The sequence below is a fragment of the Quercus suber genome, unplaced genomic scaffold (assembly GCF_002906115.3).
Source record: "Quercus suber isolate HL8 unplaced genomic scaffold, Cork oak 2.0 scaffold_417, whole genome shotgun sequence".
Taxonomy (NCBI): Eukaryota; Viridiplantae; Streptophyta; class Magnoliopsida; order Fagales; family Fagaceae; genus Quercus; species Quercus suber.
The window spans coordinates 99026-125330 of NW_027069868.1; the positions used below are offsets into that span (position 1 = coordinate 99026).

Consider the following 26305-nt stretch of genomic DNA (forward strand, 5'->3'; position numbering starts at 1 on the left):
GACATTAAACCAAAAAAATAAAAACTCATGGAACACGCGAAGGACATGTGATGAGGCTGGTTAATTAATTAAGACCCTTCTTAGTTTTCCTACCCCACACAAACACACACACACAAATATATATAAAATACCTCTATGGCTGTGTACCATCTGGAATTAGAGAGAAGATCGGAAATATCTCTTTCACGAGATATGAGTTTGTCGTGAGTGAGTTTGGCGTTCACTCTTTAGAGATATATTAGCCCATGACATAAGCGTAGATAAATACATGCACATACACGTACTTCTAAGTTGTTCTTCTTCTTCCTTGTGTTTGTATGTGACATTAATGGATTTTCCTTCTTCATCTTCTTTGTGTCTGTATGTGACGATGGGTTTTCCTTTGTGCACCTTGGGTGATGCTGCTAAGTATTCATTGAGCTCTGGAAAAAGTGCATTGTCGTAGTCAACCCTAGAACAGCCTAGATCTGCCATGATTCTTCCTTCCTTACGAATATTAAACATAACGTAAATCAATTAAATCCTGAGACAAAGGGTTTCTTTCGAATAATCAATTAATACTTTGAAGATGAAAAGAGAGTGAGAAAGAGAGATTGAAAATATACCTGGCCAAGAGAGATAGAGAGTGTTTTTTTTTCTGCTCGAACCCTAACACTGACACAACGCCGAATCATGAACTAGAATTAGAGATATATATATATATATATATAATAAATATAGCCAGGTTGGTCGGTGTTAGATTCAGACCAACCCAAGACACTTTGAGACCTAAGGAAGGTTTTTAAAAGTTTTTTTAATCTAAATATCACTTAAATAATATTTAGTTTATTTTTTAAGATAAAGTTTGGCTACAAACTACAACTCACACTAACAAAATTAACATGATTACATATTTTTAAAATCTAATTATTAAATTGCATATTCTTTATGCTGTTAACATAGATATCAAATTTCGTATCAATCTGATGTTATATACATCATTTTTAATTTGTAGTTGCTAATTTCAAAACTTTAGGCCCCCTTCCAATAACTATCCAACCCAAAAACTTAACAAAGACAATAAAAATATTCAAAATGTTGATTGTATTTTAGCAAAAAAAATATTTTATCACTAAAGAACTAAAAAACCATGTGTTATTGGAGAAGCTAAAGCTATTTTTTTCTTGCAACTATTGTAAACTAGTATAAATACAAGTTGACTGTAGCAAGTTATTAAAAATAAAATAAAATATTTTATTAAGATTATTTCTTTACTTTCAATTAAAAAACTCAAATTCTCTATCTTCCTTTATTATTTTAATGAGTTGTTTATATTATTTTAAATGAAGTAGTAAAAAACTAGAACATAAGAACATTTGATGTTGGGTATATTGTAAAGTGAGGTTGTAAAATAGATAAATTAGCTTTTTGAAGTGCTAAAAGCAAAATTTTTTAGCACCACTACTATGAATGCTCTAACTTCAAAAAAAATAAAAATCCTAGTTAGCCTAGTATTTTTTTTTATAAAAAAAACATCATCATCATCATTATTATTGCCTTTGTTGGTAGATGATTGCATTTTAATGTATTAAGAAATAACGATTTTGTGTATTTATAATTTGTTAATACCATATTAATGTCTATTTGGATTTTTTTTTTCTTATATTCTGGCCCCCTCTAGCTTGAAATACCACACGTGTGAAATAAATCTGAAACCCTAATCTCTTAATGGGCTTGATGGGCTGTTGGACTTTAATTAGATTCTGTGGAACTCGTCTTTCAATTGGTCGAACTTGTTCTCTTGATCGGTCGAACCTAGTATGTTTCGAATTCCTGAACCTACAGCTTCATTTTTCTTGTATTCTGACTTGTAACACCTTGAGCAATGTCTAATAAATCTTATAGACTCTATGATTTATACCTAAGCAAGTTTGTGCTCATAGTTTGTCAATTGTTCTTAACTTTTAGAACCTAATATTATCTATTCCCATACATCACGTGGGCCTACGACTAGTTCATTATAAAACTCGTTAGGTAGTATTATATTTGAGAATCGGTTATATTTAAACATAATTAAAAAGAGGGCCAAAATATAAAAACACCCTATGATGTTTAGGTGAGTTGCAAATTAACCTCCTAAGATTTCAATTTTTTTTTTTTAATAATTCCTAGAGATTTTCATATTTATAAATTGACCCTATGTTAAAAATTAAAATTTTTATTTTAAATAAAAATTATATAAAATTCAACTCTAGATTAGCGTAGACATACACCAATCTCCACCATATCCAACTGTCGTTCCTTTCTCCCCACTTTTCATTAGGTCTACAACAACAACAACAACGACGACGACAACAACAACAACAACAACAACAACAATAACAAAAAAAAAAAAGAAAAAAAAAAAAAAAAAAGACAAACGAACAGAGAGAGACCAAAGGAGAAAAATGGGCTTTTGCCCTTTCTTTTTAAAATATTCAGCAAAATGTCTCATATCTGAAACTATTTAGGGAAATGCTCTTGTTTTGAAACTCGATTTTCTAAAAATCAAATTTCAATTTAAAACTCTATTTTTGGACAATCGAGTTATAGCGAACTGAAAAAAAAAAAAAAAAAATTCTAGAACTCGAGTTCCATTTGAAGTACTCGAGTTCATGGAAAAAATTCAAGTGAAACTCGAGTTCCATGAACTCAAGTACTTTACATAGTACTTGAGTTCATGGAACTTGAGTTCCAAAAAAAAAAAAAAAAAAAAATTCTAAGTCCACGTTTGCTATAACTCGATGTTCCAAAAATCGAGTTATACATTTGAAACTCGATTTTTAGAAAATTGAGTTTCAAAATAGGAGTCTTTCCCTAATTAGTTTCAGACATGGGGCATTTTGCTAGATATTTTAAAAAGAAAGGGCAAAAGCCCATTTTCTCCGAGACCAAAGATAAAGCAGAGAACTTGGGGGCGCTTGCTTCTTAGCCCTACTATTATCGAAAATCAAGGAGACTATTCATGAGTATAAACTCACCTTAGTCCTCATATTGATCTTGAGTATTAACAAAGAGTAGTCTTTGCCTCCTCTTGCTAGGCAGTCTTGGTTTGATTTAATGATAAAGGAAAGTTCAATACTTCACAAAGGACACAATTATTTGTAGTATTGAGACTTTAAGGTAAGAAAAAACTTAAATAAATTATGTTCAGGACTAATCAAAAGATTTTTTAAAATATTTACTAGTTTAAACTTTAAATAGTGATGCTTCTTTGAGAGAAAGTTAAAGACAAAACCAATGCTTAGATAAAAACATGTGAATAGTGATCATTGATCTAGGCCAATGGCCATCCATTTACTTGACTATTATTTAATAAATCCTTATGAGTTATGATTTAAGAACATAAGATAGTAGGAATTTTTTTCAGAACCTTCTAAATTTCCTTTTAATACCTCATTGCCAAATGTGACAAATCGGATACTCTGGTGACACCCCATCATTTATCCACTTTAAGAAAGACTCTCTCATGCCAAGAGTCTTGACTCTTGAAACTTTTCAAGGGAAATGTACATAATTCAAATCTCTCTTCTTTAATTATCGAATTAAAGAAAAAAAATAAAAAACTCTCTTTAATACCAAACAAAAACTCATAAAAAAAAAGTATAGGGTTTTCTTGCACTAAAAACAAATTTCCCAACTAGACCCCACTGTTCTCAGTTCAATAGTTAAAACCAATTGGGTCTGACTGGTACTTAATATTGCTGCTTCTTAATTCTTATAGCTTTGATGTTCGTTAAGAAATAAAAATTAGCCTTGGTTGAAGAATTGAAAACCCACTCATGGTTCAAAGACCAAGGATTTTGCACTAGGCAATTCAGGATTGGCAAGTAAGGGAGGCCTCATCAAGAACCTTTCTGACCAATAGGTTTGTTGTTTTGCTCAGACCATATGTTTTTCAACCACTAACAAGGGAGCATGCAACATCTTTCATGATTGCAAATCAATATTGAGGGACTTTATTCCATCAAAAAAAAAAAATATATTGAGGGACTTTAGAATAGTTGTGACTTGTAGTGCACTATCCTTTTACTTAGATAAAAAAATAAAAAAAATGAAAGAGAAAATATATTTTCAGAAGAAAAATAATAGAATTCTAGTTGCTAACACGATCGCCTGCCAATGAAAGGCTTTCTGCATTTAGTCAATCTACGCAGATGAGGGCTGCCCCCTCTTCCCCTCACAGGAAAACTACTATAACTAAAATCTAAACATATATTGTGTTTCCTTTTTTTGTTTGTTTGAAGAATGTCAAATAATACAAGAGTTTATATAGAAGTTCAAATCCCTGTAAAAAGTTTAGATCTCTTAAAACATTACACCAATATGAGAAATTAGAGTGCTTTGTTCAACCCAAGTACAAAGTTAAAACCAACCTCTAACTTCATACCTTTATGGCCTTGAACTTTGTGCACTAAGGTTTTATATATATATATATATATAAATTGTAAGCTAAAGCTGGCTTGATATGATATTCCTTTTTGTTACAAAAAGAATCGACGGAATAAATATGATAAAGTAAGAACAAACCTCAAAGATTCCATGCCATTAGTGAGTAGTATAATTCCTCCAGTTCATGGCCAATTGAAAGCCATCTTTCTCCTATAAATTCATAAGTTACAACAAAGGAGTTGTTATACATTCTCTAAACCTTGCATATTATACTCTATTGTAAATTGGAAAGAGATATATCATCCCAGAGATTCAAGATATAATGAAAGGGCAAACTACTATCAAATTAAAAGAAAAAGAATATCATATCATCCTCCAAGTGAGAGCTTGAGTTCAATATGCTATTCAACAACTTCATTTCTTTAATTATTGTCTATGACTATGTAATTTATTTTTCTGTTTTTTATTCGAATTTCATAAAATAGAGTAGTCATTGGGAGAAACCATAGTCTTGCAGAGACAGTGCAAAAAAAGAAAAAAAATATTAAAAAAGGGAGTATTATACCTTTTTATGCAAGGCATAGGCAAGTTTGAGTAAACATTGAGTGTATATGTCCACCTATTAAACCTGAAAAAAGGACATTGTACAAAATCAAATTGTAGAAAAAGAACAATACACTTATGTATTTTATCAAACAATTTGCATGCATGTAACAAAAATATTTGTTAGTTACATCCACAACAAAATAAAAATGCAAAAAAATTTGAGAAGGTGATTTTGGCATAATATAGGAAAAAAAAATTCAATCAAAAAGATTATTTTATTTTGATTTACATATAGGGCATGAATCAACAACAAATACAAACAAATTCAAACAAAAGACCCTTGTAGATGATGGAAATAAAATTGAGAATAATAACTAAACTATATATATATATATATATATAACTAAGCTATCAAAATTCGAATTTACCACTGCTATTCAACTAAAACCTAAAAACATAAAAGAAAAAGAGTAAAAAAGTTACCCACATAGACCAACACCAAGAGAGGCTACTTACACACATTTTATCAAACACTTGGTGCATATGTTTTTCCGAATCCCAAATGATAATATAATAGCAATGGAAAGAGAATGCGTTTAAAGAGAGTCCAATCCCAATTTGCAAAAACATTAAGTTAGTTAAAATGCAGCAATTGTGACACATTATTTCTTGCAGATAGTGAATGAGTTGTTATTGCTTCCCAACACTAATGTGAATGCACTAACATGAGACCATAAAACAGCTTTTGACATAGTTAATGGAATGCCCTGTAAGCAGGTCTGCTTTTAGCTTATAGGATCTAATAAGTTCTAACCAATTCTTTGACGATGAAACCACCACAAAGAATAGAATGCAACTAAAAAAACAAATCTTATGAAATTTGCAGGTTTAAGTATGAACGATTTAGGTTTTTAAAAAAAAAAAATAGAGAATCTCTCTCCAAACTTTCTCTAATAAGAGAATAAAAAACTCACCTTGCGTTAAACACCCTACCTTTGGTTTTTCAGAAACGGCAGCAATTGAAAGGATCTAAACATCAACTATAGCAAAACACACAAAAAAACCTGTGATGAAAAATAAAACTAAAACTGAATAAAACTTTCCCAAGAAACAAACAAAAGCCTACACAGAACAAAACCCACAATTAAAAAATTGAAGGTTTAGGAAAATTGAGCTACTTACGTAGATAATAAGAGTGTTCACGCCACTGTTGTGTTTGGGTGTGAAAGCAGGGCCAGAGAGATCGAAGGTTTAGGTCCGTTGGTCATTGTTGCTGTTAGGAAAATTAACAAAGAATTTGAAAGAAAAAAAGAATAAAAAGAGGTGGAAAATTGTGATGGGGCTGCATGAAGAAGAAGAAGATGGAAGAAAAAGAGAGTTGATCAGCGTTGAGAGATCTTAGAGAGAGTAAACCTGCGTGCTGAGTTTGTGTTTGTGTCTATCGGGTTTTGTTTATGGATTTTTTTTGAAAATAACACCGAAAGCCAAGCTATTTTGTTAGTTAGCACACTTTTGAAACAATTTGGGTATCTAACAACTTGAGTCCAAAGGATTCAATTTTGGACTTATAAATCGAGTAGATTATACTCGATTTTTCCATTGTGCTAGCAGCTGAGGTGGACAAACTGTCCAGGTAGGCATACAAATCGAGTCTAACGGACTCAGTTTCTCGACATTGAAATCGAGCCTGTTAAACTCAAGTTTGCTATATGGAAACCGAGTACATTAGACTCGATTTATAGGGGTCCCACCAGTCATTATTTCACACTCTTTTTGGCCACGTGGATATAAAACTCGAGTCCTTTAGACTCGATTTCATTAAAGTGAAATCGAGTCTAATGAACTCGATTTTGATGAATGGCCATCACCCCTCCACGTGTAGCATGTGGGTCCCAATTGGGACCCTTTTTCCCCCTTACCTGTCTCATTTAGTCTCTTCAACTCTCACAACCTTCTTCACTTTTCCTCAGCTCTCACACCCTCTCACACAACACCAACCTCAACAACACTCTCTCACAGGTATGTTATATATTTATTGTTTTATGTTTTTATAATATTGAGAATTTTTTTTGTTAGTTAATATTGTGATTATTTGCTAGGTTTTTAAAAAAAAAAATCACAACATATTAGGAATATTTTTTTTTTGTTAGTGTAAATATTGTGATTAATTTATTTGTTAGTATATTGTGATTATTTGCTAGTTTTTTTTAAAAAAAATTAATATTATGATTAATTATTGGGAATATTTAGTAATAAATATTGTGGAGGGAACTCTGCAGCAGGAGATGCATGTGGGGGTGGAAGGAACTCTGGGGTAGGAGATGCATGTGGGCGTGGAGGGGGATCCGGCCTACTGACAACCTGATGAGGTGTAGCACGCTAACCATGGCTATGGCTGGAAGGAGTTAAGCTCGTGCTTGGTCGTCCAGTATCTTCTGGCACTTCTGGATTTGCCCCATCGATATCTTTCAAGGGAAGTTAGGGAGTTATACGATGAAGGCGATCCACTGCCTTAAGTACAGCTGTAATCTGCTTGTACTTAGGACTGCCTACTGTATAATGCGTCAACATTTGCTTGTGATTGGCAACCTGCAAGTAAATAAATACAATTAGTACATCTAACACAAAAATGGTGATACGCAACAAAATTTGAAAGAAAAGTCGAAGCAATTACCATAATAAGAAGTGCAGCAGTAGTGTGGTCAACGAACCTCCAAGTCACCCTACCGTACCAAGGGAAGTATGGATGAGTAGGTGACATATCACCCTCCAGTCGTGCTCCATGACATAGTAATTGTGGTCAACTATTCCATACTTGGATATGGCCAACATATTTGTCCCTCCAATTCACTTTGGTCTTCCCCCTCAGGTCTATGGCATGAAGGGCATCGTCAATATCAACATTTAGGGGAATTTCTTGTACCATATCCCAAACTGACGAATAACACAGTCCTGTGTATGTTTCTCTACTAACTAAAAACATACAAGCGGCACCCTCACCGTCCACACGTCCCTTCCTGTGACACAAAACGCAGGCAGGTGGCCTAATTCAACTTCATATAGTTGCCACACCACCTGAAATAGCCAAATAAAAGGGCAGCATATTATGCAATGTTCCATTATTTTTTACTATAAGCTATTTTACAATTATAACAGTATACAATAGTCATAAACAATAGAAGAAACACAATTTGGGTACCTGGTTGGGATACATAGAATCTAGAAGCTGACGATACCAGACTAGACAGATTTCGACGAGGCTATTCTTCGTGCTCACAACCCACACGGTCCTACAATTAAGAAAGAGGGAATCAATATCTACCAATTATGCAATCTAATAAAAAAGAAAATGGAATTGTATGCTGATGGAAGCTTAAAAAAATCCATACTATTTATTTTTCTTTCAAATACTACTACTATACTACATAAGCATGCTTAGTTGTAGAATAATGCTAAGTTCAATTAGTTTTTTTATCAACTTAAGCATTTGGGACAAGTAGGTCTAGACTTCTTTATCAGAAGACATAAATTTAATTGGTGAGAGAAAGGGGGAGAGAGAGAGTATAATAAAAAATAAAAAATAAATAAAAAAAATTCATCATTCAATGATTATAATTTTGTTGGCATGCTAGCTCACAAAATAATGATTACTTCTTATAGACTAGCAAGAGTGAAAACAAAAACTTTATTTTAATTCTTTTCCTTATCAATAGTTGTTGAATTCAATTAATTTTTTCCTATGCTATTTATCCACAAAACTTAGCAAAATTATTCCAGCAAAGGATGAGTTATAAAAGAAATTAAAAAGAAGAAGAAATTGAAAGAAAGAATCTAATTAGCAAAAAATAAAACTGAGAGAGAGAGAGAGAGAGAGAGAGAGAGATACAAGCTTTGTATCATATATGTGGCCCATTCTTCCTACAATATTCTAATTGAGAACTTCCCATTCATGAAGCATTGTATCGTATATAGCTGAAAGGAAAAAATTAATAAGATACAAGCTTCATTATCTCAAATTAGATAGCACTAAAACAGTTAATACTTGGAATTGAGAATTTGAAGTAATTAACAACAATAAATGATGGTGTGGGGACAGAGAATCTGGTGACCCCAGCCCACTTCGTACCAAGCCTAAGGCCCATGCTAAGGATGAAGAAACGCTCGAGGATGAAGTGTGAAAATCCAAATTGCCCAGGAACCTTGCCGAGGACGACCCTGTCCTCGACCAACCGAGACCATGGGAGGAGGAAGTAATGGCCCACCAAAAGCATCCTTCCCAAGCATCTAAAGAGAAGGAACAAGTACAACGTGTCAGCCGTGGAGGCGTGGTGGAGGAGCAAGTTTAAGATGAACTGTCACCTCCACATTAAATGCCCACAACTAATATTCTGGCCTCATTAATGAAGAAATGACCCCTAAACAGTGCAACCTTAGTTGCTGCAGCCCACTGAAAGAATGGGAAGGCAGCTGATGGGACAAGCACTCAAGTAATGACCAATTTTATCGACAAATGTAGGGCTAAGATCAACAAAAAAGGGGTATATAATGTAAGGAATCTCTCTTGAAAGGGGATAAAAGGAGGGAGGAGAAATTAGAAATATAGAACACTACAACAACCTGTAAAAAGGGATAGACACTTGTATTCCATCACAAAAGAAATAATAAGAACCTTAAGCTCCCAAGAGGAGGGCCGAGGAACATCGTTGCACATTTGAATCCACATCCATGCTATTCGACCCATATGCAATCATGCCTAGCTGTTGTATCCCTTGCTAGGGCCTAGTTCTTGAACCCATTCTCTACAAATTCATTATATTGGGTTAGCTGGGCTTGAGTCCACTCACTTAACAGTAGAAGTGCTTAAACCCAATCCCTACAGATGGGTAATAGTAAATTTAACATTACATACCACTAAGTTTATACCAACAAATGATTATCTAAACATATGATTAATGGTGGAGCTAGAAATTAATAACACTTTTATCATACATCAATCATAACATATGACCTTAGTGGTTGTAAAACAATATTTAAAAATAAATAAAAATCCTATTAATTTTCAAAATTTGAGAAATATCAAGGTTAAAATTTTATTTTCTATGTCTAACAATGTGTCATGTCATTTAAAATTATGGATCTATTTCCAATAGAGAGAATTGGTCAATGAAGAGACTTACTTAATGGACAATGGAGAAGATGCTAATGGTGGGTCATGTGCATCATTTGGTGGGAGGTCCATCCTTGGGCACAAAAAAGGGAATATGTCCCATGCCCAATACTGAACCAATATCAATGCTCCACCAATCTGACTGGCACATCTGTTGGTTGCCCTGCATAACTCTTTGTACAACCATGCATACTGATGCACAACCACCTCTGCTACACCATCGGGCAACCCTTGGTCAACTTTTTCAAGTAGCTTGTTAATTTGGATCCTTTGTCCTTGAAGCATCACACGATTAGTAACAATTCCAAGCATATTCTGACATTCATCAGCCCACACCAAGTCAGTTGTTCCAACAATTGCCTCACCATCGATTGGAATCCCCAAAAGAACCTCCACATCCTGTAATGTGATCGTCGTCTCACCATGTGGCAGGTGGAAGGTGTGGGTTTCAAGCCGCCATCGCTTAACAAAGGCCATTATCAAGTTATGATCAATCTCTCTAGATAGGGTCCTATGCAGCCCCTCTAATCCAACTCTCTTGACAATGTCAAGGATGCGATCATCCACCATCGGGCATCATTTTCGGAACACATCATTTCGACCACGGCATTTCAGTGCCCCTGGATCCTCCAAATGATAGAACCATGGTGATGAGATGCAATATGCCATAACCTTTGTATATATGATTGTAGCTATTGATCCCAAAAAACAAAAATAAAGCAGTTATCAAGGGAAATTAAAATATCATCCCAAAAAAAAAAAAAAGCAACAATGGGAGAAAAATAAAAGGATGCAATGCACTTGATACATTTGTTTTTAGCCGTTTATACCACTACTTATGCTGTGCATGCTAGTGTAAACATTGCCATAATAGCAATCCAACCCATTACCCACCATGTTTACAACGAATACATACATTAAAATTTGATTCTCTCTAGCTCTCACAATTCAATTTGGTTATCTTAGTACAATGCTAAAAGACTGAAACAGTCAAACCTCTCTAAATCTTATCAATAGTAATGTCTTTAATTATCTAAGTGTAACATTTATGTAAAGGTGTGCAACAGTCAACCAATCTAACTCAACCCAACTAATGGGCATGACTATGCATTCAAAGCTTGTAATACCATTGACAAACTTAGAATTTTAGAAATGAAAAAAAAAAAAAATCAACATAATGTTGAGTGCAGAATTTAGAGGGCTAAAACACACAAACAAAAGATAGACATCTACGCAGCATTTATTTAATCAAGTTTTACCCATATTTTCCACCACAGCAAGTAAACAAAACGACCATACGAAGGCTACCCAATCCATAATGAAACCCTAGCAAGTGAATCTCAAGCCTAGGAACTAAGTCCATTAAAAATGTCAAGCTAAAGAAGTATGAACTTTCACTTGATTTTTAGGAAGCTCTTCATTTTCTTTTTGTAAGCACCTGATCACAGGTAATGTCATTATAAAATAGAAGGGAGAAAAGGTATAGGCCAACCCATGGACAACAAGCTATGAATTTATTGTCGATATCATATGCTACCTTGAGCACTTTAGACAACTAAAAAGACAAGTGGGAGGAGTGAGGGAGGGAGTGGTAGTGGTGGTGGTGGCAACACAGGAGAGTTCCTAAGAACCCAAACCTCATCAAGAGGTTGGCTAGGACCAAAATATGGCTTACCCATAAGACAAAAGTATCAAGTTTGAGCTCTAATAACAAATAAGCTAAGATCAATAGCTCATAAGCCTAACTGACCCTAATTGATATGCCCAAAAAGAGTATTGCAATAAAATCTATTTTGTAGAAGACAACATATAAAAAAGAGAAGATAATAAGGGTGATTTACCACACCAAAATGATCATTGACAATTATTTTCATGCAATAATTTTGAACATGACAAGCCAAACTGACTTATTTTTCATATGAAAAATTAGCACAAAAATAAGATACTAAAGCCAATTTCAATTTGACAAACCAACACTGTCGGATTGACCTTTTAACCAACCACACCAAAAATAATATACAACTATCAGAGAAAATAGGCAATAGTGGAAATTTTCATATCAAAGTTATCACTAATTCTTTTACTTTTGTAAAACTAACTTGAACCCTTGGCAATAAAAATTACATATTACCACAACCAAAAAGAAAAAACTTACAAAAACATAAAATATTAATGACAATTTTAGCATAATAAACCACCAATATTGCCACTGGTCTCTGGCAAGATTATGTGTTATTTATTTATTTTTGTTATATAAAAAAAGGGTTTAAACTTTAAAGTCAAATTCACAAAACTAGCATATATTAAATGATACTGTAAAGTTTTAGACCCCTTAACACAATATGTTTAACCTAGTTCTTTAGCCAAGTGATTACTTAGATAAATTATTCAGTTCTAGGTTAACACATATAAAACATATCTTGTGAATAATGCGGAAATATAAAGAACACAACGATATGATAACTCAAGAAAACCAAACCGGTAAAAAACCTAGGGAGGATTAACCTAGCTATCCTCAAGGTAAAAACAGATCCACTATGAAAGAATTGAAGTTTTTACAATAAGACTTAGACCACTAACATCCTATTGCTACCTCGTGTAGAAAACTTGCTACTACGATCACATGACAGCTCCGAGTCCACGGACTACTTCTTTCCTTGATCTGCTACAACCACAAGTTCTCCTACTTGGGACTTTGAGACTCCAATCAAAGGTTTCAGATCTTCTTTAAATTTTTTAAGCAGCAACTGAAGCGATCGTCAAGCTCTTGATACGAATCTTAATCTTGATAACCCTATGTATGTGTATAAAGGTAAACACCTCAAAATCTCACAAAAGATTCACCACACAACACTCAAAATACCTCTAAAACGTAGTTAGGGTTTTTTCCTTTCATATGTGAAGTAAAACATAAAACCCTACACATCAAGCAGGCTTGGGCTAAATTAGAAATTCTGCAGAAAATTAAATCTGCACAAGTTTCGATCGATCAAGTCTAATTTACGATCGATTAAGTCTTGCAGATTTTGTCCAATAATTTCTACAATCACTCGATTCTAACTTTACAATTAAACATACTTTGAGCAAGCCTAAACTTAGACTTTATATTTTGATCATGGTTTGCCAACACATTACATATTGAAGTTATAATACATTAGTCCCTAAGGTCTTAGAACCTAACAGATACAGTGCTTGAACTTATTTTTTGTCATGGCTCTCATATTGTGAAACTTCTATTTGATTGAAAAAGACTGTCACATGAAACTGTGAGGTTCAACAAACTAAATTCAAGGTATAAAACAGGAGTTATTTTTACTTTTTTTTTTTTTTTGGGGTGAGGTATAAGAATACTGTTATATGTAAACTCTATTATATAGCCATACATACTTTCTATTGATTAACATGGCTTTTTTCTAGGACAATTGCAAGGCCTAACAATCGTTCAAGAACAGAGAAGAGACAACATTATAAATCTCCAAATATCTTTCAAAACTAAGGACTACTTGGAAACATAATGATGAACCCTTTTTACCCAAAAATGTATGAGATTACTTCTGAATATATCTCTGATTTAATTTACAAAAGTTCCTTTTTCTTTTTGATAAGTAAAAGAAAGATTTTAAAGAAAAAAATTAGTAAAATTGGCTAAATAACACATGCTTCATTATGTTCGCCATATGTGCTAACAAATTCCATCCAACATTAATCTCTAACTATAACATTCCTTTACTACCCCAAGCTTTGATTGCCAGTAAAGAAGAGCATTCTTCTATGAAAGCAAAAGCACCCTTGCATCCCAAATCAAGCTTTAAGTAAAACAAAAAATCATTAATTTACTACATATATTCCTGATCGTTGGCCTAAGCTTCAAAAAAATATTCAATACTTCGGAAGCATCTTCATGTCCAAGGTTTTTTTTATCCCTTACTAGAAATAGAAAATGAATTGAATTCGACACATTTTTTAATAAATTTTTATGTTGCACTAAGCCACTGACATTAAAAAATACATGACAGGTGGGCTTTGCAACCAATATAACCCTATCTAATTTACCACTAGTTTTGATGCGCTATAGTGGCCCAATTAGTGATGGGCATGAATTTGTGTAACCTTTATATAAAGGTGTACAACAGTCAACCAATCTAACTCAACCCAACTAATGGGCATGACTATGCATTCAAAGCTAGTAATACCATTGACAAACTTAAAATTTTAGAAATGAAAAAAAAAAAAAAATCAACATAATGTAAAAGGATAAGAAGAGAATATAGAAATTTAGCAGGTGGTTGGTTTTAATTTTACCTCACCTTCCCAAACAGCGGACGATTGATCGATGTTCTTTTAGAAACCATAACACTGAACAATCCATGGGACCAAGACCGAACTCATCAACCTCCTCAGCAGCAATGGCAGTCATACTACACAAAGTTTAGGGAGTCAAGAGTAATATAAGCACATGTTCTAAATAGAATTACAATTCAACCGAGCACAATAATTGCATGAATTAAAAACAAAAGATTCAAAAGCAGAATTCAAAGCTTTTTGTCATATAAGCAAAATCACAAATTTCCTTTTTAAATAGCCCGCATTTCCTACACTTTTTTACAATAATTGAAAGAACAAAAAGAAAAAAACTCTAATTTATTTTGATTCAACTGCATGCTAGGAGGATATTATTCTTAGTAATATCATGGTTTACAATTTTGTCAACATGATTCACACACACACATGCAAAAAGAAAGAAGTGAAAGGATGGTAGTCATATCCATAAAATATAATGTGATCACTTAATTTAGTGCCACTAAGCACCCATTCTCTTGCAATAAATTCATCAAAAAATTGATATGCATCTTCGACTAACATTGTTCTTTTCAAAGTACGGAAAATAACCTCCAAAGACTTTATATGCTTTCTCACCAAAGCATCTCTAATGACGCTAACACAAAGTGTAAAGAAAATTATGAAAGCATTAAATGATTATAACCTAGTTGAAGAATAATCCATACATGCTAAGAACTATAGTAATACAGAGAAACAAAAAATGTCCATATTTAGCTGGGATATTGCTAGCAGAAGAACAGAGACAAAGGCAAATGCAAAACTCAAATGATATGATCAATACTTGCTAAGAACTACAATAATTCTTTGCATTAGAGTGGTAAAGGTTGAGCATGAGAAAATCAATTCATAGGTATAAATAATTATAGATATAAACATGTTCGGAACTTTGTTTTAAAAGAATTCAGCCACAAAACATTACAAAAGGCTACAAATATAATTCCTATGTCAGTATTTGTTGTTGAAATTGTAACTTGGTCTAAAATATAAGTTATATAACTCAGTTATATATGATTATGCAAGATGGGCATGGTATTAGATATTATAAATTTGAGGAAGAGATTCAGAGAGAGGGTTGAGAGAGACTTAACAAATAGCAAGCTTTAATGAATGGCTCTATCATTATGCAAAATCAAATGGCATATTACATATTTTTAAATGAATTTTAAGTTGGATGATACAACCAAAAAAAAATTCAATACCAATGATGTAAACTTTTTTTTTCCTGCAAAAGAAACAAAAACGTTGAATTTATGGCTTGAGTGAAACTTATAAAATATAGATTGTGTTTGAACAAAGTAAATTAGCCAAACAAACTCTTAGAATCATAAGGAAGAAAGGACAAACACAAGCATCAAATCATCAACAACAGGTTATTAGCTTCCAAAATTAAAACTTTAACTCTTAATCCTTTACAGCTAAGACATAGGCATAAGTCCACACTAATCTAAAAAAAAAAAAACTAAATACAAAGAAATCAAAATTTGTCGGTTTTTCCATATTTCTTAGAACCCAAACACCAAGCAAACACTATGGAGAGAAAGAGAGAGAGAGAGAGAGTCCTTACTTGTGATAGATGTGGAGTCCCTACCAACGAAGCCACCCAAAATACAGAGAAGGAGAGCGATGAGCAGGCGAAACGACGGACAGAGGCGGAGCAACGGAGCAATGGGTCTTTGAAGTTTGAAGAGTGAGATGAGAGGGAAGTTTGAAATGTGGGTGAGTGAATATGAGAGAGTGAGAGAGACCTTGAAGTGAAGAAAGAAAGGGAAGAGTGAGAGTGAGAGTGAGAGGGAAAACCCAGTTTAAGTGGAGTGATCTGTGAGTGTTAAGTGATATGGGAGTGATCTGGGACATATGGAGGGCTGAAGGGAAATCGAGTTCAGAAGTCTCAGTTTCCATTAAAACTAAATCGAGTCCAAGAGACTCGAGTTCTTAAACTGAGTCCAATGAACTTGATTTCTTAAACTGAGTCCAACTCGGTGCCTATGTGGACCAATGTCCACCTCAACTACTGCCGCGATGGGAAAATCGAGTAATTTATACTCGATTTATAACTCCAAAATCGAGTCCTTAGGACTTGAGTTGTTAGATACCCAAATAGTTTCAAAAGTGTGCTAACTAACAAAATAGTTTGGCTTTTAGGGTTATCTTCAAAAAATATCATTTGTTTATTTTTAAAGATAAGTATCAGGTTTTATCCAAAAGATAAAGAGATAAGTATCAGGGTTTTTTTTTTTTTTTTTTTTAGAAATAATTACAACATGCTGATAACCTCACAGTTCGAACATTTTCCTCCTAGACTCCTAAGCACTTTGTAGATGGAGAGGTGTCAATTCAATTACATGGCCTTTGGCAAGTATCAGGTTTTATTTTGTTGAGAAAAATGGTGCTTTTACTTTTATTTTTTATTTTTTAAATATTGTATTGTGTTGATGTGAAAAATTATGATGTCAGCAGAAGTTTCGGTTATATATATATATATATAGAGAGAGAGAGAGAGAGAGAGAGATTAAAAACTCATTAACTTTAGGACACCCGTTTAAAAATCAATATATTTAAAGAAGCTACTATTTAATTCTACATAATAACATAAATAATTTAGAAATTATCATTGAGATTATTATTCAATACTCAAATATGGGATGAACAGAACTTGGGTTGAATCCAGCTGAGGTGGCCTAATTTCAGAGTCTGGTTTTAACACGACTTTGTTCATCACAATGACAATTATAACCTTGCCCAGTTGTGCAAATTACACCACTCCTAGTAGCCCTTTAGAGTCTGGCCCACTGACATATTTAACTCAATTGAGATTTTGAGCTCTTTTGAGTATGAAGTCCAACTCAATACACTTTTCCTTCAGTGGCTGCTCAGATTGTAATAACTATAGGGACTTTCAATCTCAGCTCTTGTAGGTAAGTGCTGCTTATATTTTGGTCATGGTATGCTTAACCATCTTTTGATTAGTACTTAATGTTAATACTGTAATGGGTCATCATGCTTTTTATTGGTATCGATTGCTTTGAAGTGATTTCAGGCATTTAACTGGTATTGATTCTGCTTATGTAAGTACCATGTTGAATCTTTATGTTCTGCAGTACTCTATAGACCATGAACTAAACATAGAAAAGAAGAAGGAAAGAAAAAAGGAAAAAGAGAGGTTTTCTGGGATATCTTACCATCCATATACAGTGGATTGACTTGCCTAAAATGGTGGTGACTGGTGAGGAAGGCCAATAGCCAGTACATAGTATGTGAATGGCTTTGATTATGATTCATCAAAGTAATACTACGTTGTGCAAGAAATTTAGAGTTGCTTGGGAACCCAACTCTGCCTCAAGCTGGCCTGTGGCTATATCATAATATAAGAAAGGTCAGGCAAAACCTTCAAGGCCTTAAACATGAGTATCACATATTTAATAAATTCTTGCAATTATTGATACTATCATAATAAATGTCTTTATATGGTGTAGTCTCTTGAGAATGCATCTAGTATTAGCTCTCTGGAAAGTAATCCATCTATTAATGCTCATGTATCCAGGATAATGGAGGGTGAACCTGTTAATGTGAATGAGTTTCAAGAATTGGCCAGGCAAGCTCTTCCAAAAATGTATTATGACTTCTTTTCTGGGGGAGCGGAGGATCAACACACCCTAAAAGAGAATGTGGAAGCATTTCGCAGAATAACGTATGCTGCTGCTAATTCAGTTGGTGATTTTTGCTGTAAACTGGCTACAATAATTTCCTGATCACTTTCCACTGCTTCTCAGGTTCCGGCCTAGAATTCTTGTAGATGTAAGCAGAATAAATTTGTCAACTACTGTACCGGGTTACAAAATCTCAGCGCCAATCATGGTAGCTCCATCTGCTATGCATAAGTTGGCACATCCAGAAGGTCCAAATCTTCTTGGAAGAGTTCTCAGTCTCAGTTGAAATTTGTTTGGATTCTTATTTACTTGCTCATTGTGATTATTCTAGGGGAGATCGCCACAGCCAGAGCAGCAGCTGCGTCTAATACTATAATGGTATTGATTTTTAAATATGGAGCTAATTTTCTTGCTAAGTTTAATGAATTGTAAGTTATTTTTCATTGCAGGTTTTGTCCTCCATGTCTTCCTGCACTATCGAGGAGGTTGCTTCCAGCTGCAATGCCATTCGGTTTTTTCAATTATCTGTATTCAATCCCTCTTTAGCTCTTATAATTTCATTAATGAAATGTATATTTCTTTAGCAGCAACACTTTCTTTTGGTTGCTTTCTTTGTCTTTGTATTGGTGATCCTGTTGTTAGCAAGTCACACTGTAAACTGATATTCGTCTGGGAATAGGTATATAAGAACCGAGATGTAGCAGCTCAGCTAGTTCAGAGAGCTGAAAGAAATGGATACAAGGCTATTGTGCTGACAGTTGATGCTCCCATGCTTGGTCGAAGGGAGGCAGACATAAAGAACAAGTAGATATTATCTCCTTTTTTTTTTCCAACACTAATCATTATATTCCCTTCGCAGTTGGGTATAAAGTTCTCCATGTAATGGTATTTATGTTCCTTTCATGCTAACAGAATAGGCTTGATCTTAAATCTTATTTGAAATATGACTGTAATAAGTTCTGCAGAATGATTGTACCGCCGTTAAAGAACATTGAAGGCCTTGTATCAACTGAAGTGGACAATGTGAGTGAAATTGTGTAACTCCCAATTGCCACATTGAAATGTGCCAGATGCATTGAATTTAAAAAGATGGACACATGCATGCATGTTAACTGAAGTATCTCCAAAAAAAAAAAAAAACTGAAGTTTTTATCTTATTTTTAAAATTTTAAAACTAAAGCTTTTATTGTTACTCACTGAATCAAATTTTCTGCAGGATGAAGGTTCAATTTTAGAAGGTTTTGCCAAAAGGATCCTTGATGCTTCTTTGTGTTGGAGGGTATAAATGAGTAACCTATTCTGCTTACCTTTTAATGTGCTGTTGCAAAAATGTTTGAAATATTTTACTTGGAAAATAGTTTTTTTTTCCCCTTCAGCATAAATTTTCTAAACTAGTTGTTTTACTCATTATAACACTGATTTTAGTGTTATGTGTTTTAGTTGGTGCCTTTATAATGTAAAGGTTGAGGCATAAGATACCACTGGAAGTGCCAATATTGTTTCACTTTTTATCTTTGCTTACTGAGGGTGTGTGCAAGGGCCATGGTTTCTTACATTCTTATGACTTTAACTAATGCATCAAAACATACGCAGGACATAGGATGGTTAAGATCTATTACAAACTTGCCAACTCTAATCAAGGGAGTACTCACTCGTGAAGATGGTAGGATCTCCATCTTATAATATTTGCATCTTATCATTATTATACTATCACTATTATTACTCATGAAGATGGTAAGGTCAAGCTTTATTACTGATATTCACATCTCTATTTTGCATCTTCCCTATTTTTTCCTTCCCTTAGTAACAGGAAGAACATCCTCTGCCTTTGAAACTTTAAACTTTCAATAAAAATTTCAGTTAATGATCCTTTTTATCTTTGGAATTTCAAGTATAGGAGGCCTGTTAATCATCCTGATTGTGTGATTTTTTTCTCACAATTACCTCCTCTATCTGCTCTGTCAAACATTTTTATGTAAATCACTTTAAATTCTGCATCTTTTCACGCTCTTGATAATTTACTCAGATCCTTGAATGTCATGGTTGCTTTACTTTCTGTTCAACATTCAAATATCCTAAACATTTGATGTATTGTCATGGGCAGCAATAAAGGCGACAGAAGTAGGTGTTGCTGGGATTGTTGTCTCTAATCATGGGGCTCGCCAGCTTGATTACACTCCTGCTACTATTACTGTTCTGGAAGAGGTGAAGTTTTATCTCTACTGCTTAGCGTAAGAATATTATTCTCATTAGGTGTGTAGGTGTAAACACAGATTCTACATTTTGCATCTCTGTGCTCCTTCTTTAATATAGATGTTAACCGTATAAGGGTTTAGGGAAGTTTTGTATGAGGTAATGCCATAGCTAGACATCCTTAACATTCAAATTTGTATGAAATTTTAGCAATTTAATACAAGACACGTACGTGGCCATGCATTCCTGCACAGGACTTTTCTGTCTGGATTTGTGTAGAGATACACTATGCTCTTTGGCATGCCAAAGTTCAATCAGCGATTGTGAATATTTAGGCATCTAGTGGTTGCAGGTGGTTCATGCTGTTGGAGGGAAAGTTCCTGTGTTCCTTGATGGAGGAGTGCGGCGAGGAACAGATGTCTTCAAGGCATTAGCCCTTGGTGCACAAGCCGTCCTTGTAAGCTCTCCACCCCAAACTATTTAATTCATGTAACTAACTTATGAATCTTCTCTTACACCATTTCTTCACATGCAATGTCCGCCATGTGGTTGCTATATAAAGAGAACAAGTAGTATTTTTTGGTCCTGCACTTGTGAGTTTCAACTGACAATGAATGTCAGTGAATCCAACTGATGCTTTTTTGGGAAGCAGCTCTATCGTACTCTGCTTCTAGATTGCCATTTTTTTTTCAACTTATTGTCTAATTTCCGTCTAACTTGCATGTGCAAATAAAAAATTTTTAAGTTGCTCAAGATAAATACCTAGATCATTGAAACACTTTTGAGAGTGCTGGATATAATTGTAGGAGTGAAACGCCTTGGCAGTGTTAATCCTCAACACTCAATTTTTGCTTCTCTCTCCATCCCAAAGTCAATTCTGATATTTAAAAACCTCTTAAAATTTTATGATTCTTGGTGAAAGCACTCTAAACTCTATTGTAATCTATATATTTATTATTGCAGATTGGAAGGCCTGTTGTCTATGGGCTGGCTGCAAAGGGGGAATATGGGGTGAGAAAAGTCATCCATATGCTGAAGGATGAGCTTGAGCTCACCATGGCACTGTCTGGCTGTCCTAGTGTGAAAGATATTACTAGAAGCCATGTGAGGACAGAGCATGAAAAAATCCATTCAATGCTCTAATAAAATATTTGAAGCATTAGGACAGCGTCCTAAAGAAAAATGATTCAGATCATCAATAATATCTATACATTTGTAATTACATTGTTAACAATAAATAACTGTGAATAGGTGTGGAATATGTTGAAATTTCTTCAATGATCAAGCTGGCATGTAGATAGTGGAATGGGACCATGAATACTATCTTCTGCCATATCTATGTCTGTTTTATAAATAAATGTGGTTCTATGTGTGGAACCATGAAGTCCATGTTAAAGATAAGGGTTCAGAGCAGAACCCCATTGTATTCTCCTACTCTTAAATTGTACCAGGAGTTTAAGGATTGATATTTTCTACTTTTCTATCGGTAGTTCTTGTAAAGTTCTACAGAATAAAACAAAAAAATGCAAGCTCAAGCTCATACCCTGAGAAATTATTCCATAAACCTGGGCAGAAGGATATGCGTCTCAAAGTTATTGATTGAAAAATACATTTTAAAATGGGGGACATTTTTTTTTCCTTAAATTCTTTAAAATTGTAAAGACCAGTCATAGTAGATTGGTAGCATGGTAGTGAGAGAATTTCAGAGTGGCAATGCTGAATTCACTTCTGGCTTGGAGCTTTTAAGGCTGATTAATGTGATGGAGCCAAGCTTGATGTAACGACCCCGCCCCAACTGTGTAGATATTGTCCGCTTTGGGACCCATACCCCTCACGGTTTTGTTCTTCCCCAGGTTGCGCTAGGGAAAAGGCCTCTACACATTGAAGGGAGATCATTCCTTATAAACACATTTTCATGTGCTTCCCTAGGCGATGTGGGATTCCATGGATTGCAAGACCTCCTTTCGGGTCACTACAATCCACCCCCCTTACGAGCACACGCGTCCTCGCGTGTGGGACCCACACTTCCGGCTAGGGCATGGCTCTGATACCATCTGTAACGACCCCGCCCCAACTGTGTAGATATTGTTTGTCAATCAAAAAGCGTTGAGGGTCGTTTTTTTTTTTTTTTTTTTTCACGTTTTACACCTAGCCATGTGTCTTGCATCTATTAGAAATCTTTTAGTCTAGGCTTTTTATAAGGAAGTCGTGTCTGACATCTACATGGCATGGGCTTTAGGGTCCCATTTTGCCATTGCCAATATGTGCACAAGCATTAAATCTGGTCCAAGAAGCTTTGCTGCAAAATGAGCTTATTCTCCTCTTCTACTACCGCATAAGAGGCTGTTCTCCACTTTCTGCAGAAGGAATATGTTGTTAAAGTGAACTTTTCACCGCTTTCTGCAGAGGGAATGTTACTCTACTTTCTACTGAGGCTTCCTCCACTTTCTGCAAAAGGAACAGTACTCTGCTTTCCATTGAGGCTCTCCACTTTCTATAGAAGAAACATGTTTTCTCTACTATTACAAGTCTACACAAAAAGACACTAAAGTCCAAAGAAAGTTCTCATCAAGCAAATGTTAATTTGCAACATGTTAGCATACATCCTCATAAATATACAAATACATATATATTTATATATATACTTCGTAAAATGGGTTAGAACAAATAAAAAATATAATGCTTTCTACAGAATGACGAAGGCCAAAAAGGTCTTAGCCCCAACTCCCATAGCCTTATTGCTTAAGATTAGCTCAAAGCTATGGAGTTTGGAACGTGAGTCAGATTGGCTATGAAGCTCAAAGAGGAATGTCTTTTTTGGGAGAGAGGAAATACTTTAGTGGTGCATGCCAAAATATTTTGCTAAGGGGTTTTTCTACTATTTCAGAACTACTTTGCTGCTATTTTTCTCTACTAATGCCTATGACTTTCTCTGTTGTTGTTGTTTTCTTTGTTCTATTCTTATTTATACACAAATTCTGGACTTTCCCACCCCTTTTCTTGCTGACTCTCTTCCTCCCTCTTTGACAATTCTGGGACCACGGCGGAATACCAAAAACCAAAGACTCCCTCCCCTCCGCTAAGCCACAACCCCCGAGCTTCAATCAGCTGTAAGTCCTCCTCTCTTTCCAGGTCTGGGATGCGAAGGAGTAGGACCCATCATTTTCTTCACACTGCTCGATGTCTGAAATTACGGAATGGTTTTACTTACCTTCGTGTTCTGCAGCTCCCTTTGTTCTCCCTTCCTTTTTTTCACGGAGTGCTCAGAACCTCCAATTCTCTTATATAAATAATCTGGGCTTCTTGGGCTTATTTCAATTCTTTGGGTTGTTCTGTAGTAAACCCTTTTTCTTAGGTTACTTAGCTAGCTTGGCTGGGATGTGGATCTAGTAACAAGTCCTTTAGGTCCTTTCTTCCTTTCTCTTCATGGGCTTTTCTCTTGTGGGCTTGGGGCTTTATTTGCTGACCCATGTTAAAATGGGCACCAACAAAAAGAAACAAATAAAGAAAGAAATGCTTTTTCCATCATGATTGCATTGCCAGTTGCCACTAATTATAAGCAATCATGCTACGTGAATGAAAATGTACAGGCCAGTTGAATCTTTATTAGATCGGAGGAGGTTTATAGAATAGCACTTCCCTCTATCGGAAAAAAAATGGCTAAGCCAAACCGAGAGCTCTCTAGAGAGGAGGAGGCTGAGCTTTTCAGGAGTAAGAAGAAGGTCAAAGAGGGACATCATGCTGATTTTCATGATGGTTTAAGTGAGAGTGGACATTCCCAGGGAGGTCAGAGCTCCTGGGGGGCTGTTAAGAAAACATTCAAAGACAAGTTGGTGGGTGAGATTCTAGGAGCCTATGCAAAGGCATTTGATTTCTCGAATCTTTTGGATATGGAGGCGGAGTCAGATGAGGAGGTGGAAGAGCTTCGTGATGGGTTAGCAGCGGTTAAACTCACGAGAGAAACTAAACTCCGAATCAAAAAACCGTGGTCCAAGGCATTGATTATAAAGCTTTATGGCAGATCGATAGGTCTTAGTTTCCTTCAGAGTAAACTTATCTCATTGTGGAAGCCGTCTGGGACTTTAGTTTGTGTGGACCTTGGAGAAAATTTTTATTCAGCTCGTTTCTCGTTGAAAGAAGACCTGGATGCAGTTCTTCAAAAGGGGTCGTGGTTCATTGGGGGGCACTTTCTAGCCATTAGACCATGGAAGCCCTTCTTTAAGCCAGCTAGTGCTAGTGTTTCGTCAATTGCGGTCTGGGTTCGGTTGCATGGACTATCTATGGAGTTATATGAGTTGGAAGTTCTCAAACAAGTTGGTGAAGCTATAGGGAAAGTCCTTAGGATTGATTCCCATACTGCCATGGAGGCTAGAGGAAGATATGCAAGAATGTGTATCCAATTGGATGCCACCAAGCCTCTTATTGACACCGTGCTCATAGGTAGGTTCGAACAGCCCATGGTTTATGAAGGGATTCACAAACTGTGTTTCTCATGTGGGAGGTTGGGACATCGGAAGGAAGCATGTCCTCACACCATTAAAAAACCAGAGTCACTGGCGGAGAGTGGTCCGACGAGCGTTGGAGAAGGTATGACGTTGTACCAAGGAGGTTTGTCGCATGGGTTGCATGAGCCGTCTTGCACTGACACAGTTAGTGGAATGATGAAGGACAAGGGTGCTAGCATGGAGAAGGACAGGTACGGTCCTTGGACCTTTGTGGCATGTAGGAAGCCTGGACAGAAGAAAATAAACCTTGCCGTTACTACTGGGGACCATCCAACCAACGGATTGGGTCAAGCTAATCATGGGCTTAGGAAGGAGTCAAAAGGTGTTACAAGGGGCTGGACCTTCTTTGACAAGGGAAATGAGAATTTTGGGCCTTCAAAGGTGGGCCGTGATCCAAGCTGTGATGTTACATTGCCAGATAAACAAGTAGAACCCCGTTTCAGCCCTTCAGTTAAAGGCAAAAGAGATTTAGCCAGGAGAAAAACATCGAAGTGGTTGTCTAAAGGGGATACAGTGGGAGTGGGTAAACACATACCAAACACAAAGGCGGTTTGGGGATCTCGGGATACAAATGAAGATGGTGAGTGCTCCGGCGAGTCCTTCCATTTCTCCACGGGTGGTCGGACAGAGATGGCCAAGCAAGACTGTGTTGCCGGAGGTGGGTATGGCGGAGATTAGAGCGAAGCTAACGTCTGTGAAGCGATGGATTAGAGCGAAGTTAATGTGCGTGATGGAGGTCAGCACAAGATTGGCGTCGCTGCCACTCACGGATCTAAGTGCTCGAGTATTCCAGATATTCAGCAACCAAGCCGTGGTGAGGGAGATGATGTTGGGTGTGTTGAACTTCCTATTGGTTCTGTGTTTAGTGATGGGAAGACTAAAGGAGATGATGGCGCTGATGGCATGGAGATGGAGGAGGGAAGCAGAGATTTTGCATCCTCCGATTGATTGTGCTTCTTTTTCTCTTTTACCAATAATTATGAATATTATAGTGTGGAACTGTAGGGGCGCTTTGAAGCCCAATTTTCAGAGTCACATTAGGGAACTGGCTAGAAATCATAATCCAACCATTCTGGTCGTTATGGAAACGCGGGTTGGGGGAGATAGAGCAAAAGAGATTGCTAATCGTCTTCCATTTGATGGTGCTATTTTTGCGGAAACGGTTGGATTTGCGGGTGGCATTTGGATTTTGTGGAACTCAGATAAAGTGGAAGTGATGCAGCTTGCGTGCATGGAGCAAGAAATTCATGTCGAGGTCAAGGTATTACCCTCTAACCTTTCTTGGATTTTTACTGCTGTGTATGCTAATCCTAGAATCATAGAGAGACAGATGTTGTGGGAAAATCTTTCTAAAGTTGCTGATTTACATGGTAAACCTTGGATAATTGCCGGTGATTTTAATGAGCCCCTTGCAGGGGAGGATAAGTTTGGGGGTAGGCCGGTCAGCATAAATAGGTCGCTGATATTTAAGGAATGTCTTGATAATTGTAACATGG

The 26305-nt window shown here is 35.6% G+C and overlaps 1 protein-coding gene and 1 long non-coding RNA gene across 7 annotated transcripts; one reads left to right on the plus strand and one right to left on the minus strand.

The window, feature by feature from the left end:
• Window positions 1-121: 121 nt before the first annotated feature.
• Window positions 122-6374, minus strand: LOC112027901 (uncharacterized). Of its 3 annotated transcripts, XR_010624200.1 has the most exons (6): window positions 6139-6374; window positions 5931-6020; window positions 4976-5038; window positions 4549-4620; window positions 606-654; window positions 122-486 (listed from the first exon to the last, which is right to left on the minus strand). It is a non-coding gene; the product is annotated as an uncharacterized LOC112027901 (long non-coding RNA). The 3 variants fall into 3 exon arrangements; XR_002884548.2 differs by lacking the exons at window positions 122-486; window positions 606-654 and adding an exon at window positions 4216-4306; XR_002884547.2 differs by lacking the exons at window positions 122-486; window positions 606-654 and having other exon boundaries at window positions 4216-4620.
• Window positions 6375-17253: 10879 nt separating this feature from the next.
• Window positions 17254-21785, plus strand: LOC112027899 (peroxisomal (S)-2-hydroxyacid oxidase GLO4). 4 transcript variants are annotated; one of them, XM_024060540.2, is made up of 13 exons: window positions 17254-17379; window positions 17563-17837; window positions 18006-18152; window positions 18235-18359; window positions 18443-18489; window positions 18561-18638; window positions 18791-18915; window positions 19077-19134; window positions 19328-19390; window positions 19705-19774; window positions 20216-20316; window positions 20657-20761; window positions 21268-21785. In XM_024060540.2, the coding sequence occupies exons 3-13, from the start codon at window positions 18010-18012 to the stop codon at window positions 21445-21447; spliced, it is 1095 nt and encodes a 364-aa protein (XP_023916308.1). In that variant the 5' UTR covers window positions 17254-17379; window positions 17563-17837; window positions 18006-18009; the 3' UTR covers window positions 21448-21785. The 4 variants fall into 4 exon arrangements, with proteins under 4 accessions (XP_023916308.1, XP_023916311.1, XP_023916310.1 ...); XM_024060543.2 differs by having other exon boundaries at window positions 18561-18596; XM_024060542.2 differs by lacking the exon at window positions 17563-17837 and having other exon boundaries at window positions 17260-17379.
• Window positions 21786-26305: the final 4520 nt, after the last annotated feature.